Source organism: Carex rostrata, chromosome 12 (genome assembly GCF_964058835.1).
Source record: "Carex rostrata chromosome 12, lpCarRost1.2, whole genome shotgun sequence".
NCBI lineage: Eukaryota > Viridiplantae > Streptophyta > Magnoliopsida > Poales > Cyperaceae > Carex > Carex rostrata.
In genome coordinates this window covers 12,146,380-12,164,182 of record NC_135929.1, presented here as the reverse complement: position 1 = coordinate 12,164,182, position 17,803 = coordinate 12,146,380, and the positions used below count along the sequence as shown (strand labels likewise).

Here is a 17,803-nt window from a genome sequence, read left to right as displayed (position 1 = left end):
TGCTTGATAAATTCACCGAATTCTTTATTCTCACATAAAGTATAGAATTTAAAATTTGTATTGGTCCGGTATATTAGTTTATACCAATACAATATGGCAATGTACTGTCAATTCCATGTTAACCATACATTTTAATTTCTTAGCGGTAGTATTACGATCAATACATTTTCATTGCTTAGCGCTATTACCATAATTACCCACTACACTTGTACAAATACAATGTGTAGGTATTAACATTTGAATTAATTAATTTATCCATAAAACCCTGAATTAATGATGTATAGGTATTAACATTTGACCTAAAATTTCACAAGCTGTGTAGGCTGTAATTCATTCAGCATTACATAGGCCTCCTCCATTCTAAAGCTCCCACATAAACCGTGTATCAAAGGCATTGTAACAGGAAACCTGAGGCTGTAACTTTACCAAAATATCCTTGGTTTCACTTATGAAACCATTATCCACAGAGAAGATTTTACCAAAATAGTATTTCCGATCCGATTCCACCCGATTCATCCGATTTCAATTCCAATTTTTCCTTCTATGATCTTTGGTTCATATTTGGATATAAAAGTGTGGCTATAGTACTATTCATGCCATAGAAACAACACACTCGGGCACATACACAGTTTAAACAATCTAGATTTACCAAAAATAGTTTGCAGTACAGTACATGGAGCTATACCTCACAAACAAACATGCACAATCCCAAGGGTTAACACCCATTTTATCCCTAAACATCTACCAACAGATCACAACACAATATGCTTCAACATGTTAATTGTTGCCTCTACTTCTAATGTAATTTAACTTAACAAAAAGAGGGTTTAATCACCAATCAATGACTAAACAGGGTTTTAGTTTAGTGGTGTGGAGGGAGGTGTGTTGTCTAATGTATCTCACCATCTTCGCCAACCTCTCCATCTTCAAGCTCCTCATGCCGGCGGGACCCAGAATCTCTCTCCCTTTTGTGCCTCTTATGTCGGCTTTCACTGTCCGAATCAGAACCATGTCCATGCTGCACATTAGCACATAATCTATCAGTTAAGGGCTAACATATGATCCTACTATCTTTGACTTCAATTACTAAAACTAGACCTTTCAAACTTTATGTTACTAAAACAAAGCAGCAAAAAGTAGTCTGTTAAAAAGACCAAACCTTGCGGGATTTTTTGCGGTCCCCGCTATGCCTCCTAGACTTCTTAGAATCCTCTTTCTCGTCCTTGTCAGAATTATCATTACCATCCTCTATAGTCTCGTGGTGGCGCTTCCTGTGCTTTCTCTCTCTATCCTTATCTTTCTCCTTGTCTTTCTCTCTGTCTCTCTTACTGCTCCTGTCTTTTGAAGAACCATGTGTATCTACGTCCCCACTGTCTTTGTCCTTTTCTTTTTCACGCTCTCGTTCTTTTTCCTTCCTGTCTCTCTCTTTCTCTTTTTCTTTCTCTCTCTTCTCTTTTTCTCTCTCCCTTCTCTTGTCCTTCTCTTCTCTTTCCCTCTCCTTCCTTGCCTGTTTTCAGGCAGAGAAAATAATTTATCTATAGGCTTGAATAATAAAAGCAAAACAAAAGCAAAGCAAAACATTCCACATACACAGTTGAAACATAAAGAGCAAGTATCAATACGATTATGTATGTATGAAGCCCATGTTCAAGTAAACACTTTAGAAATGTGCCATTTTTCTTTGGCTTTTTTTAATGGTGGGACCCAACAAAGGAAACTTGAGCTTAGGGGTAAATGCACCCAAGAACCTATCAGGGCACCGCAATATGAAAAATTAAAAAAAAAAAAATTTAAAAATATGAATAGGTTAATAAAGCTTACTTTTTCTTCCTCTCTCTGGCGCTCTTTCTCCTTCTGTTTCTCTTTCAAGTGAGAGATGCACTCCTCAAATTGCTCTTTTGCTGCCACATCATCACCTAAGGCCCTGTTCATATAATTATATGTTATACAATGATAAGAAAGCTTTTAAATTAGAAAGTTATATTTTGAAAACAAGTGAAGAATTATTACTTCAATTCTGCACTCTCTTCAAATAGTGATTTTGATTCTTCCCATGATGATGCAGCCGTTATTTCCTACCAGAGCATAAAGAAATCATAGAAAAAGTTTTAGGCATCGAAACTTAGCATAGAAAAATTATAAATACAAGTAACAACCCAACTGGTACATCACCTGAACATGTGCACATCGCCTGTATTATATTGAACAGCAAACATATAGCAATAATGATAAAATGAAAATTCAACGTAATGGATGACTATTACCTTCATTGAGTACAAGAGATCAGCAAACCTCTCCTTGAGACGTTGTTTTTTCTTCACCTCTTTCTCTTCCTTCTCCCTTAGTCTTTCCATTAGCTCCTCAAATATAAGCTACATGCACAAAGAACAAATTGTAACATATAAGAAACTAGCATATCAAAATGTTTTGCACATACAAAGGATAATTGTACCTTGCAAGCAACAACAAAAATATTATATTACCTTGAGGTTTGCATCAGATATTCCCTTGATACTATTATTCGCTTCTAGTAAAGAAGTCTTGAAGCTCTCCGATGTCATTGAAGAATCCAAGGTTATCTGATATAAATAAATGTCCCCATGTCAATAAAAGCGCAACATGTACAGTAATGGTATCACCCTTGGGCAAATGCCAAGATGAAACGTCCCTATTATCTGCTACTGGTGAAAGGTTTCCTTGGAATTTATTGGACCTGTGTACTAGTCAATTTGGGAATTAACAATAATGTTGCTATAATGCTATATGAACACAGAGCAGGAATATAATATAATAATAAACAAATCATGCAGTATAATCACCTGGCCAAGCTTCATTGCCTCTTTTACCCGGGCCTTATCTTCATTGTACTGTTTTTGGGGTGAAAGCAACAAAAACGTCAAATTTAACAAGCTAAAAAACAACAACAAAAAAATGTGTATAGTAAATAAGAAGAGACAACCAAGTAAATTATACCTGCTTATCAAGCTCCTCAAAGATATCTTCCCACAAGTCCTTTGGGGTTGAGCCAGAAGTGTTCTCTGCTACTAATGTGTACTGCTTTGTGTGTTTCACCTATATAATTCAATATGATTTTCTTATTATTAATTGGTCCACACAGGATAATCAGATATCAGGAACAAACAATGATCTAGGGAGATAAAACACAGCAGGGCAGGTATATCTGGAAACCAAAACTAATCATGCCATGTCTCAGGCTCCACAAAATGTCAAGAGTTCAGTCTTCAAGTTTGGGCATTTAGAACTTACAAAAAGAAAACCCTTATTATTTTTAGTGTCCTCTCCGATCCTTTCGAAGAACACCGCCCCCCCCCCCCCCCCGAAAAAATAATTTGTAGATTAGAAAAAACATAACTTCTCCAGCTCAAAACACATAAATTGAGGAAAAAGAATACCTGCATGCAGTATTCATGCCAGCGTGTTTTTGCAGTGAGAACCCCCGTTGCGACGTGATCTTCCATCAGCTTTCTGAACTCATCCCGGTTTTTCCTTTCTTGTCTCCTTTGTTGCGTCTTCAATACATAATAAGTTCAATTAAAAAATTAAATACAGTTTTAGTTAAATAGGGTTGTGCTAGCTTTAAAAAGAAGAACCAAAACGGTGATACGGGCTTCAATTTCAGAATGGTAACCAACCCCATTAAATGTTAATCTTAGTTCAGATTAATTACCAAGTTAACCAAATTAAAATATCCAAGTACAGTAAGAGAAAAACGTGGTAATAATCATGTCAGTCAATATAGTTACCAAAAAAATGGAAAAGATATAACACAGTAAAGAAAAGCTTGTCTGAAGTAATTACCTTCTGGATTCTCTTCTGTTCTTCTTCTTCTTTCTCCAGGTCAAGTATGTACTCCTGAAGAACATCAAATTTAACATGTAAGCGCGAAACCTTATAAAGCCCAACCCAAGAAAAAACAACCTAGTAATATGGATGAACTCAAATTGCATAGTCCATTAATGGTTACTTCACAAAAAGCATATGAAAGATCAATTATACCAAGTTATACATTTGATTATTAGCCACGTTAAGACATTTTCCTCTATTATATAATCAAATTGGCATCAATTGCAATCTTGAACCGAAACAACCCTTGTTAACATCACTAAAACATAAACACGCGCATGCATGCACACAAAACAAAACCTGGAAAACCTCCAAACGGTCGAGCTTGTCAAGCCGAGCACACCTCTCATCGTCTTCTAATTTATCTGCCACCTTTCTATACTGTGTAGTAACCTATCCAATAAAATAGTTTATCTTTCAGAAAAGAATGAATAAGTAATAAATGTCTCATTAGAATGACTTCTTGGTTTCAAACTTCAATAATGAAAAAAAAAAGGCTCTAGGTTGAACCCAACTGAATCAGCAAAACTTACCAAGCAATACTCATTCTTGGAACAAAAACCGGATAAATATTAATTGTTTACAAACAACATACGGACACCAGAACCAGGATTACATTGAGCAAATAAAGAATAAAAATTGGGAACTTTTCCTGTATTACTTTACTAAATGGTTTCATAAGACAAAGTTAGTTTGATTTGAGTTCAATCCGGGCCTAAGCAAAAATAGGGCTCAAGGGTAGAGGCAATCAATGCCTTTACCATCAAAGAAAAAGACTATATAGAGTGTTCCTAGTAAAAATAAGAGAATTGTAGTAATTTGTATAAATGGTAAAATACGATGGGCGATTTGGAAAAAAGAAAACCTTGATAAAGTCACATGATGCAAGGAAAGCCCTGTACTCTGCAAGATTTTTCTTGTGCTCTTCAATTGCTTTATATTTTTCCTGCTCAACAAATACATTTAAAGGTAAATTATAATAGTGTCATCTGTATACAATGATTTTAGTTCTCTTCTTGTTGGATTTCTTGAAGAGTAAACATTATTAAAAAAAAAAATAGATAGATTCCAATAGCACCTTTCCCTGAAAACCTCAAAAAACATGTCTCTCGAGGAAAGTAGGCTTTGGCCTACTCTCAAAAAACATGTCATCTATAACCCAGAAGGACAGAAATACTACCCAAACTTAAGAATCACTGAAACTGAAATATGAATTGTGAACCAATAAATGACACTGAAAAATATTTTTTCAGAGCCCACACTCCCCAATTTCCTTTCAGGTTTCACAAACTTGCGATCCCAAGTATTGAGACAGAAAAGGAGAGGTAATTTGGGTATTGTTTGAAGCAATACGGAGAGGAGTACAACTCATATCACTGTGCTCGTATGAAGAATATGAAACGTCTCAAATATGTGAGGCATATATGTAAATTTTTTTTTTTGAGAATGTTGAGATTGACCTTCTTCTGAAGTTCATCCAAATAGCTCTCGAACAGATCCTCTCGGTCTCTCGGACGTTCAACTGCACTGAAGCGTTCATCCCCCTCAAACATAGTTATCGCTTTGCTGAAATATTCACAACATTAGCATTAGTGAGTATATATAATAGTACATATACTAGACTTCAGACATATATCCTAGATGTCCCAGAGTTAAATATCCCTTGTTGGGTAAAAGAGTGTGGTTAAGACAGCATGTCAGTAGTGCGTGAGATGAAAATCATATGTAATTTTTTCTAGTTATGGGTAAAACAAGATAGCATGTACAAGATCTCAAGGTAGCAACAATACATAAATTCAAACTATATGTAAATACATCAAAGAAGGTGAGTGAGAATCTCTGAGAATTCAAAAAAGCAGAGAAATAGGTACCTCCAACGGGTCATTGAGGTAAGCTCTTTGCATTCCTGAAAAGGGTAAAAAAAATGTTTTATTTCAAGAAAATTCAACAATAATCAAGGATAGTTACAACACTGTTTTTTTGTAAAGAAAAAAAGTACCTCTAGCATCTTGGTGAAGTCTTCACGAGCTTTCTTCTGCTTCATGCGCTTCTCCTCTAACTCTTGCTTCTTTCTCTGCCCCAAATACTACAGCAAAATAAAATCAAACATTAAGAAAAGTAGTTGGCAACTTTTGGGCTTGTTCTTCAGTTCCAGGTTCCCAGCATTTTAATTAAGTGCAGGCAATCCAAGTAGGATGCAAAACTCCAAACACGAGAGAAAAGTTATACTCAACAATTTATCAAATGCACTATCTAAAAAAGTTATACATCCAGAGAAAAGTACCTCATTAAATGCCTGTTTCCTCTCACCAAGTGTTTTCAAAGCACCATACCTCTTGTCATTGATAATAACCCTCATAGCCTAAAACCAAACAAGTTGCCAAGTTTTATATCAGGAAAAGCATTGTAAAAAATATAATTGAATTTTGAAAAGCAGAAAAAACGCAAGTTGAACCTCTTACCTGGTCCCAAGACCAATCAGACTCAACATTTGCGGATTCAAGCAACGCTTTGAATGCACTTTTTGCCTCCTACTCAATTAAAAGGAATCACTAAATCAATTGTGGAACAGAAAAGAAGTATAGCTGCTAATATCCGCCAAAGGAAGATTCAGATGTAGGTAAATTATATTTTTCCGAGTCACATATATCTAATTCAAGACATGACTGGTCTAAATCATACAAATTAGGCCCGGCCTATACTAGGAGCAGATTTAACAATTTAAGAAAATAACAATATAAACAAGATTCTGGTGGTACATTTATTCAACTAGCCAAAATATAAACTTCTAGCAAAACACAAATATAACCTGCTTGCTAGCATATACAATAGGTTCTTCTTCAATTTTCTTTTCCTCCATAGGGGTTGTATTGATCTTCCCAATAACTGGCATTGCCTTTTTTGCCTCCTTCAAAAAATAAAAAAATTAATATTATTTGCAAACCATCTTGAAGGTGTTGCAGCTATAATTAAGGCTACAGTTAGTGTTTGAAAAAAATGCATAAAAGGATATGAAATGGTAGTAGCACTTTTGTAATTCTGGCCTTTTTGTGTGGCTAAATCTTATACAGGTACATTGCTTTCCAGAAAAATGAACAAATCAAATCTTCCTTTGCACATTTGATTATGAAAGAATAATAGCCTGAGCTTGACAAATTTCAAAATATGTACCTCTAGATCTTGCAAAGAAGCTCCATTAGGCAACTGAGAATCAACTTGATTTATTCTGCACAGTAACTTCAAACATCAGGTTCTAGATCTAAACACTTCCAAGTTTCAACATAACAAGCAGTACCAGTAGGCACTACCAAGTGAAAATCAACTTGATTTATTCTGCACAGTAACTTCAAACATCAGGTTCTAGATCTAAACACTTCCAAGTTTCAACATAACAAGCAGTACCGGTAGGCACTACCAAGTGAAACCCACATGGTGGCATCCAAACCAAAAGAGATAAAAAGCAAACAAAAGTACTATACTCAAAAACAAAACATGTCAGTTCAGGTAAGCAGCATAAATATTCAGTACTAGTTTTGGTACAACCAAACAGTAATTGTTCACTGATCGGAATCGCATCTAAAGAGGAATGAGACAAGAACAGCATCCTTACTTGTCACTGTCAGTACCAAGAGCATCAGAATTTCCTGAAGGCGGAGGTGTCACATCAGCTAAAGGAGGGGTAACAGCAGTTAGAGGAGGTGTTGTGACGGTAGAAGGAACAGGGGCAACAGGGCCTGTGCCAGCGCCTGGTCCTGGTTGAGTTGAAGCCATATTACCAGTTGGAGTTGCTGCAATGACTGGGGCACTGGCTTCTGATGCCGGTTGCCTGCTTGCTGCGGCTTTCTCTGCTAACTCACGAGCCAACTGTTAAACAAGAAAAATAATAAATAAAGTTATACCATTTTAGGGCTCGGTATATCAGGCCAAATTTTAAACTACATATGAAGAAAATTATGCAGAACCTTAAGGTCGTCAGGTATTGTCCATTTTGATTGCTTGGTTTCCTTGTTAAAGTAATACCTGAAATAAAATGTCATAAAAGTTAAACACAAATCATCACTTTTTATGACAAAATGCACAGAATCAAATGAAGAGTTCAAAAATTACTTGCGGCCCTCAGGGGTGGTGAACTCTTTCCAAGGAGTCGAGGCATCCGCCCGCTATGTAATTATAACAAAACAAAATTGGAGAAAAGAAGAAGAGTGGTTAAAAACAATATACATTTTGTGATATTATGCATAGTTCTAAAATGAGACAATTAAGTACCAGCCAGTACTGTCTTCATTAGGCAAGCTAACTTGTTATCTCTGTTATTTAGTTTTGTATACATATGGAATTCCAGTTATTTTATATAGCCGGTATGGAAAATCTTGTGGAATAAAATTTCCGACCATTGTTTGACTAATTATTTTCTATATCAATGCAAAAGATGAATAGAATACAGTATAGAAATCAAATAAGATCCAGATAATTAACATCAATAAGCTGGCCTAAACACACAATAACAGAATCCAGTGTACCAACTTGAATAAAGAATGTATACTAGTATTACAAAAGAACTGTAACAAAAAACAAGGAAATTAGATTCCCCAGACAAGTTCCCATAGGAACTTCTTGTATTCCACATAAAAAGTCACATTTATATACCCTCCAACTCCCCACCCCCCCCCCCCCCCCACCCCGCCCATCCCAACGTTCTCCTCCTCCATACCTCGACCAACCATCCCACCCTCTATTGTGTATTGATATAGTTACCGTAACACAAAAGCCGTAGTACAGCCATTCTGTCCAATAAACCTCCGCAAAAATTTAAAATATGTGAAGAATATGCCATCTCAACCAACACAACTGCTCCACAGTAGAACGCATGTTCTCTATTTCATGATATATTAACAGCAATAAAGGATATACAGCATATGACATAATGTTTAAGTTCATCAAAATTAAACTTAACTATATAGCCATTGAATGTTCAAGGCTACAGACAGATTTGGGCTAATTAGAGCCCAATTCAATTACTGAATCTCAAAGCTCTAAAAATTGTGCATCTCTACCATTGAGATGTTACTGTTTTAATTGGATTTGAGTCCTACAAAAATCTAACCCTAACAAAAACAATAAAACTATCACATTAGCAAGTTTCACCTATTCAATCTAAAATTAGCTGCTTAAGTTGAATAGAAAAAAAATACTGAAGTGACCTAGTACTCCATTTATTAACAATGTGCAAGTCCACAGTTCATGAATTAGTTGTTACCCGTGTTTTGTTCTCTAAATATTTGATAGCTATGTCCTCCACATTTATTTAGATAATGTTATTGTATTGAATATGGTACCAGAACCATCAAAGAGAAATTTGACTAACATTTCACTCAAATTCCAGTTTTATGTTTCCTATCATCAAAAAGGGAATAAATCAGAGAGAACATACTAGTGGTACACGTGGCAAAATTGAGAAAGAAGAGAAAGAATCCCCTCTCAAGATTACACAAAAGAACAAACCATGCTTGACCCAGCCTCCAAAACGACCCAATTAGGCCACCGATTCAGTACAATTGTTACCGCTGAAATATTTGTTAGAATTACCCCAAATGGTCACATATATAAATTAAAACTTTCCCAAAAAGAGAGACAAATGCGTAATAGAGTTACATAAGACACGGGGCATATATTTATCAGAAAAAAAACCTGTCCAAGAAACAATAATGCTCACCTCAATAGGTGTCATCAGCTCAAGTGGCTTCTCCCAACTAGATTGCCTAGTCTTCTTATTATAATAGTATCTATAAACAAATAAAATCGAGAGAGAATAAGACCATGGAAGCACCAATTTTGTTTTCGGAATGATAATGAAATTTCATAGTTTTAATAAAACAGTCTTTAGCCATTTTATCTAGCTCTTCGTTATGTTCTATATTAATAGCATTGCAACAGAATTCGTTGCAACTTCAACTTTGTATTCCTCGCCCAAAAATTGCCTTAAAATTATAGTTTTGAAATGTATATTGCATGTCCAGCTATAGTTCCCTTAATTAAGGTCATAACAGACACAAACCATATAGCTGACCCTTACTAAAACCATGGTATTTTCCACATTATAACACGAGAGAGGGTATGTATGATTTAGGTTCCAGACTTACTTTTTACCATCAGCTGCAGTGTGTTCTAACCAATCTGAAGCAGCGCTCTCCACAGAAACTGATTGGGCATTTGTTCCCTTCAATTGAAAAGAGATTTAAAATGAAGCAAAGAATGATCGCATAAATGCTAATTTACATGAAGAAAATTTACGTGCATAAAATCTTCTCTTCCAGTGAATTTCAGTTGCAAACTTACCACTCCGTTAATTAAATTTCTAGCTGCCATTAGAATGAACAATACTTCCCAATATTCCAAAATAAAATTATCGAGAGAAAACACCCACAAAACAGTGTTTATGCAAAACTTGCAGACAACTTAGAAGATAATAATTGTGCACAATACAGCAAAAACGGAGTAGACAAAATTGACAGAATTTACTCACATTGGAGGATGGCAGCTGCCCAGGTTGAGGTGGTACCTGTGGAGCACCTTGCGTACCAGCAGGAGGCCACTGTTGGTTTAAAGGAGGTGCTGCAGGTGGATACTGAGGTGGCATGCTCATGCCACCAGGCGCCAGGCCATAAGCAGGAGGTCCATACTACATTCAACAACAGAATAATACTAAGTTAGAAGGTAATAACAATTACAAGCTGCTAAGTTTGTAAATATAATACAAGGTCTCGAGAGGAAGAGGGAACTCTAATTGCTCCTATAATTTGAAGAGGTAAATGGCATCACAAGAGTTAAAAAGAGAGCATTTCTCCTAAATATAACAGAAGGGTGCTGCATATATGAGGGATATATGGACAGGTAGAATTTTCCTCGAAGCCCTACAAAATCTTAAATATCCTGTTTTGTACTCCTGAGATACACATGATCTTTAAGGTTTTATAGGAAAAGCTGCAAAATGTTCCAAAAATTTTATTCAAAAAAAAAGGGAAGGAAAATACCGAATATGATGCAGGGGCTGCAGGTGCGGACCCACCATGCATAGGCCTAGCTCCTGGCTGTACATACTGCATAGCTGGAATCGGTTGCGATGAAGTTGGGGCTCCGGACTGGTGGTAAGGCATCACTTGCTGACCTGGAACCATTGACCTGTATTGTTGTTGGCCCGGTGGAGCATATTGTGGGGGCGGCCCTGGCTGTCCTGGCACCAAATGTGCCCTATACTGCTTTTTGCAAAAATAATAATTAAAATGATGAAAGTACAGATAAACAAAATAATTGACTTATGCCCCCACAATGCTCATTAAACAAGAACTACAAGATATTTAGCATTTGTATAATGATTCTTCTTTTGCCAACGGTTGGCAAATTCTATATAGTTCATGCCAAGATGATCACAATTTAGTGAAAAGAAAAGGCAAAGACAAGAGAAGAAAATGGAAAGTGCCACCACTAAAAATCCACAAACAAATCCTTAACTTGACAATTATGATCATTTTAATAGCACTGATGATAACATACGTTAACCAGTGATTTACTTTCATCAGACCATACCAGCACGTAGTATGTATTCTTAAATGGTACTCAAAGAGCAGTTAAAAACTAACGTACCTGCATTTGCATAGGTGCACCGTAATTTTGAGCTGGGCCATTCATACTGGGGGCACCAGGCATAGGGGGCTGTTCTCAACATGGGAACAAAAATATATTAAGAGACTTCATTTATATCAGCTTAGAAAGGTTGCCACAAAACTAAACTCCTCGTGACAGTTATTAAATGCACTAATTATATAAGATGAATAAACAATTTTTAATACCTACTAATTTATCAAGTTCACTAATAATTTGATGATCTTATTGAAATCTTGTGAAAATAATATATTGGAATAACTTCTAGCTTTTAATAACTACTGTTTTGATGATTTTAGGGTTGTAGCAGTAGAAATTCACTGCTTAATCGAGTATTAGTAATATGCAAAGAAAAGCCCATGGTATATTTGAGTGCGGTTTAGAAGTTATGACTAGAAGTACTAAGTAATCCTGAATGACATTCATTAACAACATGTGCATGATCAAATTAACCTTCAATTTTACATTCTTCAAATCTGAAGGGGCTTGCAGATATTTTAGACATAACAACTATGGACTCAGATTAACTAATACATAGTTCAGTTGTTCTTGGCATGCTTATTTCAGGGAACATAATAATTTTGCAGTTCTAAAGAGAAATATGTAAAATGTGGAAAAAAAATTAATGTACCTGTCCGCCAGTAGGCGGCATGTTGCTAGCCATTAAGCCCCTGTATAATATAAGAAAGAATAAGAGTTTGGTACAAGAAAACACAAATTATACCTCATATTGTTAACCTAGAAGGAAACAAGAAAGCGAGGTAATGCTGGAAGCAACCAAATTATATAAGGTTGGGGTACAAAATGAGCAGTCACAGTAGTTCTATTGGAATAATGATTCGTCTTGCGAAATAAAGCATGTAAACAAGTTTTCTCAGCTAAGTTATGAATAAATCTGGTACTGAAATTTTGCCAAGCTTCATCATGGAAAGGATATCATGGATGAACGCCAGCTGTCAAACCACAACTTCTTTGTTCTTTTCTTGTTGACATGCATAAATTCTTGAAAAATCCAAGGATACTGCGTCTATTTACATAATACGGGTCTTTTGTAAGATATTACTTGGCATAACTACATAGAATTTACTAAAATTTTATAAATCTTTATCTAATTTCAAGGATAATACATGAGGCCTTGCCAGTAGTAAACTTCTTGACAGAAATTACCAGTTGTAAATTGTCCAACCTAATTTCAGGAATGAAGGCGTTTCAATCCCGACCTCTTCTTATTATCCCAAGGAGAATTGAAATAAGAAAATCTAAAATATAGCGAAAAAGAACTTGTTCGGTCGAGCGTATCCCTAGCTGTTTAGAGAGAGAGGTGTGGGGATAGCAGTAAAGGAAGTTTACCGTGCTAAGAGGGGCAGATTCTCCAAAGAACACGTAGCGTGCTAGATTTATCGAAGCTAGGTTGGGGTTTGGCAGAGAGAGAGAGAGAGAGAATTTGGTTAGGGTTTGGTCGGGGCGAAGCGAGAATGGAGACGATGGTACAAAAAACCTGATTCAATCACTGACTCGCGGTAATTGTGAATTCCTTACGGAGTTGGGGGGGGGGGGGGGGGGGGGGGGCGCGGTCTGATGGGCATCGGACCGAACCCGGTCCGAGCCGTTCTTCGCGCCAAGATTCGTGCCAACTTAAATGGACCGAATTTAGTCCGGTGCCCCATCGTACCGCAACCCCTTCCCTTTCTTTCTAACAAGTCGGTTTTCCCATTTTTCTTCACATATTTCTTAAAAAATATGTAAGAAAAAACTACGAGGGGCAAGCACCAGCCGTTGATTTCTGAAATTGTACACATCCCAACGGCACAGATTTAATATCAGCATAATTCAATGGCTTAAATTATTAGATTCCAGCAGCCTTTCTAAAAGAAAATAATTGCGGCCATTTTTATTAATATCTTTAAAACAAATCAAAATTTTAAAAATGCCCCTGTCCCAAATTTTTTTTTAAAAATGCCCTGACCGCCTGGGCCCACGGCGGCCCAAAATTCCCCATGGGGCGCCAGCCCCTGGGGCGGCCCATAGCACAAGTGAGGCGCCACACCCTGGGGCGCCCCATAAGCCAAGTGAGGCGCCACACAGCCGGGCGCCCCATATTTAATCTGATTTAAACCCTTCGTTTTCTGCCTCTGTCACTTCCCGATTTGAGAATTTCGCTCGAGGCGATAGGTATGTTTTTTAATTATAATAATTAGTCATTATTGTTGATAATTAGTCATTATTGTTGATAATTAGTCATTACTGTAGTTAATTTTGACTGTTGTAATTACTGTAGCGCACTGTACATTTACTGTATCGCACTGTACATTTACTGTATCGCACTGTACATTTATTGTAGCGTAATGTACATTTACTGTATCATACTGTAGCAAAATTGTAATTTTTTTAATTATTTTTCAATTAGTCATTTATTACTGTACCCAACAGGTATGAAATGTAATACTTGTAAAATTTTTTTTAAAATGTAGTTTGTTAAAGAAGAGATGTTAGTTGCACTGTATGTCGGCGGCAAACTAGAAAGGGATGAAGATGGCGTGCATTACACGAAAGAAGTCGCATTTGGCTTCGAGATTAATGAAAATACCACATTTGAGGAACTGAAGCAGCTAATATACGAAAAGACATCTGTAAACCCCAACAGGTATGAAATAGAATTGGCTACACGGATTGACAACTCACGCGGGGGGGGTAGACCTTACTTTGTTAAGTTTCCAATAACAGATGCCAATTTGTGGAGAGTTGTGTATACTCAATTTGTGGCTTGTGGGGTCCCGGTGATGGACATATATTCGAAGAGGGTTCCCCGGACGAGGGCTGGACCTTCAAGTTCGGCTGGGGCCGGACCTTCAGGTTATGACAATTCGGGTTATGACAACCAGGGGTACCATCAGCACTCGGGTTATGACAACCAGGGATACCAACAGCACTCCCCTTATGACAACCAAGGGTACCACCAGCACTCCCCTTATGACCACCAGGAGTACCACCAACAATCCCCTTATGACAACCAGGGATATCACCAACAGTCCCCTTATGACAGCCAGAGGTACCACAGCCCCGGTTATGACAACCAGGGGTACCACAACTCCCCAGAAAATACTGAAGAGTTGCCACCACCACCCAGACAGACACCCATAATCCCTAGATTTCCAACTATGCCAGAGTCAGGACCGGTACCCGTTAATCGAAATGATATTGATGTTGATGTTATTGATGCCATACCAGAAAGGGAAATGGAAACGAGGGACAAATACCAAGGGGTTTGGGAAGCTGATGACTTATCAGATGGTGATGCAAATGTACCAGGTTTATCCAGGGCAGAAAAATTCCCGATTACAGGTCGGGGAAGTAAGCATCCGGTCGCCACATTCAACGACACCACAGCTTTCGAAGAGGCAGACATTAGTTTCTTCGGTCCTCGTGTTGAATACAATAAAGAACTTGCCGCAGGGCAAGTTTATACCAACATAGACGAACTTGTAAAGAAAATAAATGAGACTCATGTTCACGGCAACTGGGAATGTATATTACACAAAAGGGACCGAACAAGGTTAGTTGTGATGTGTAAAACTCACCCGCGCTGCGAGTTCCGCCTTTTTGCATCCCCTGTGGGTTCAGGGGAAGCATGGATGATTAAGAAGTGTGAACCACCTCATACATGCAAGTCTGCGTCAACAAGGACAGACCATGCGCAGCTGACGACATCACTAATTGCCGATGAAATTGAGGATGACATTAAGTTGGATCCATCGATGAGCATCAAGGCGGTGGCTATGACCGTCAGACACAAATACAAATATGTAATCCCAAAATACAACAGGCTGTGGAGAGGTCGTGAACTTGCTATCTGCAGGATATTCGGTAGTTGGAAGGATTCGTATGGCTATCTGGCACCATTGCTCCAGGCCATGGCAAGTACCAATGTCGGCACCGTATATGAGCGATGGCATGGCCCTTTTTTTGATAAAGACGGAGTACTAATAGAGGGAGCTCAACAATTCAAGGGCATAGCATGGGCTTTCGGTGCTTGTATCCAGGCTGTGCCATACATCAGACCCGTTATCAGCATTGATGCATGCTTCATGTCTGGCCGTTACGAGGGGAGGCTACTGATAGCATGCGCATATGATGCTGAGAACCAGCTGTTGCCTTTGGCGTTTGCAATTGTTCATAAAGAGGACGGCGAGAACTGGGGATTCTTTATGCAGTTTTTAAGAAGACGGGTGATTGGGGAAGGGAAGTTTTTCTGCGTGATATCAGACCAGCACAAAGGAATAAAATATGTTTTTGATCGTGAAGATTACGGTTGGTCAACACGTACTGGCCAGTGTGTGCACAGGTTGTGTATGCAACACGTTGCGGAGAACCTTTCCAAGGCAACCGGGGGCGACAAGTGGGTCAGTGATACATTTAGATGGAATTGCAGAAAGAAAAAGCCGAGAAGGGTGGTAGAGATGACTAGCAGTTTTGCAAAGGTACATGTATTTCAATTGTTTACATATATTATTGTACTTTAAGAAAACAATTTGTTTTAGTACAATTGTTTACTTACATTATTTTATTTCCTTATTTTTTATGTAGTATATGCCAAAGGCAAATCTCTACTTAATGAAGGTGGGCAAAAATAATCCCCGAGATGTCAACGAAGATCCAGCATACGAGAAAATATATCAATCCCGTGATGGAGGTTGGCGTTGGGGAATTATGACCACCAACGGGTCCGAGTCGCTGAATGCAGTATTCAAGCAGAGCCGGATGTTGCCTGTGGCTGCAGTTGTAGAGGACACATTCTACAAGTTAAATGCCTGGTTTCAGGAACGACGTGCTAAGGCCGCAGAATTAATAAGGATGAACCAGTCATTTTCAACAAGGGTGGAGGAGAAACTAAGACGACACAGGGACAAAGGTGCAACTATGACCGTGATCCCGATGGGTAATGATGGAACAGAATTCGAAGTGCAAAATCCAAATGAGTACGTTCCTACCAGCCGTAAACCAGACGGCACTATGGCGTTTGTCAAGAGGCCTTGCAAGTACGTGGTTAAATTCGGAGATGCCAGGGCGGTAACCTGTACATGCCAGGGACCCCAACTAAGTCACATACCCTGCAGTCACGTGATGGCGGTATGCCGAGTGAGGAACTACTGCGAGGATCACTATGTTGCTGACATGTACCGTACCGATTACCTTGCTTCCACTTGGGGTGGATCTTTCCATTCTTATCCCGATCAGCACGAGTGGCCTGCATATGTCGGTGATAGAATACTCCCTTCAGAAGGATGGATAAGAAAGGGGAGGAGGAGACACAAGCGTATTGTAATGACCATGGACGAGATGGGTGGTAGGAGACCGTCGGGAAATCGGGCTCGCCGTTCTGTTTCTGACAGGCGCACGGCAAGTATGTAGCATTGTACGAAATTCATTTATGATTTTATTATATTACTAACTGAATTGTATTCTTATTTTCAGATGCCATAAACGCGCACAACGAAAGAGAAAATGCTAGAGTTGTTGCTGAAGCAACTGGTAGAACACAACCCCCCCCTCCTCCGAGCCAATCATCTAGTTGCGAAGCCTCTACAAGTAATGCCACACCTGCAGCTCATACCAGTACAAACTAGTCGTTTGTTAGGTTTATTGAGACGTCGTGGTAGGGGCAGATAAACTTGCTATTTTGCTTGTGTGAACTTTTTTGTTTATTGTAATATATTTCTGACTGTAGTATTTTGACTATGGGACTGCTGTTCAATCTATTATAATATATGCGTAACAATATAATTAAAAGCGTAACAATATAATTAAAACCGTTAGATGTTCAATCTATTATAAAATATGCTTGGAGACCAAATTTTACATTTTTTGGAATTTTTTTACTATTTATTAAGATGGTTTGAAATCGCTGTTTTTTAATGGTGCAGAATTTTAATAAAAACAGCTATTTTCAAACCATCTTAATAAATAGTAAAAAAATTCCAAAAAATATAAAATTTGGTCTCCAAGCATATTTTATAATAGATTGAACATCTAACGGTTTAGATTTGTTGTTTGATACACACTAAAATATAACCCCGGAAGCATCTCGGCCGAAGTGCTTCCGGTAGCCATACACATAATATTTTATTTTTTGACATACACATACACATATACATAAACCCTAAACTTTTTTCACAAAATTATTCAAATCAAAATACTAAGATTTCACAAAATTATTCACGAAGGGTTTAAATCAGATTAAATATGGGGCGCCCGGCTGTGTGGCGCCTCACTTGGCTTATGG

At 37.8% G+C, this 17,803-nt stretch overlaps 1 protein-coding gene across 1 annotated transcript in view; it reads right to left on the bottom strand.

Annotated features, from left to right (window-relative positions):
• Positions 1-622: 622 nt before the first annotated feature.
• Positions 623-17,803, bottom strand: part of PRP40A (pre-mRNA-processing protein 40A) — a 45,468-nt gene continuing 28,287 nt past the window's right edge. The window contains exons 2-30 of the mRNA XM_078311894.1: positions 12,874-12,950; positions 12,155-12,194; positions 11,506-11,574; positions 10,896-11,117; positions 10,388-10,543; positions 10,005-10,081; positions 9,578-9,647; positions 7,972-8,024; positions 7,827-7,884; positions 7,475-7,728; positions 7,036-7,090; positions 6,674-6,772; positions 6,327-6,395; positions 6,149-6,226; positions 5,864-5,950; positions 5,736-5,770; positions 5,325-5,430; positions 4,730-4,810; positions 4,165-4,257; positions 3,820-3,873; positions 3,414-3,530; positions 2,974-3,072; positions 2,820-2,867; positions 2,484-2,579; positions 2,265-2,372; positions 2,011-2,075; positions 1,822-1,924; positions 1,160-1,507; positions 623-1,018 (exon numbers count right to left, since the gene is read on the bottom strand). Of these exons, the coding sequence (XP_078168020.1) occupies positions 890-1,018; positions 1,160-1,507; positions 1,822-1,924; positions 2,011-2,075; positions 2,265-2,372; positions 2,484-2,579; positions 2,820-2,867; positions 2,974-3,072; positions 3,414-3,530; positions 3,820-3,873; positions 4,165-4,257; positions 4,730-4,810; positions 5,325-5,430; positions 5,736-5,770; positions 5,864-5,950; positions 6,149-6,226; positions 6,327-6,395; positions 6,674-6,772; positions 7,036-7,090; positions 7,475-7,728; positions 7,827-7,884; positions 7,972-8,024; positions 9,578-9,647; positions 10,005-10,081; positions 10,388-10,543; positions 10,896-11,117; positions 11,506-11,574; positions 12,155-12,187 (2,862 nt within the window). The 5' untranslated portion in view covers positions 12,188-12,194; positions 12,874-12,950 and the 3' untranslated portion in view covers positions 623-889. The remainder of the gene's footprint in view (positions 1,019-1,159; positions 1,508-1,821; positions 1,925-2,010; positions 2,076-2,264; positions 2,373-2,483; positions 2,580-2,819; positions 2,868-2,973; positions 3,073-3,413; positions 3,531-3,819; positions 3,874-4,164; positions 4,258-4,729; positions 4,811-5,324; positions 5,431-5,735; positions 5,771-5,863; positions 5,951-6,148; positions 6,227-6,326; positions 6,396-6,673; positions 6,773-7,035; positions 7,091-7,474; positions 7,729-7,826; positions 7,885-7,971; positions 8,025-9,577; positions 9,648-10,004; positions 10,082-10,387; positions 10,544-10,895; positions 11,118-11,505; positions 11,575-12,154; positions 12,195-12,873; positions 12,951-17,803) is intronic.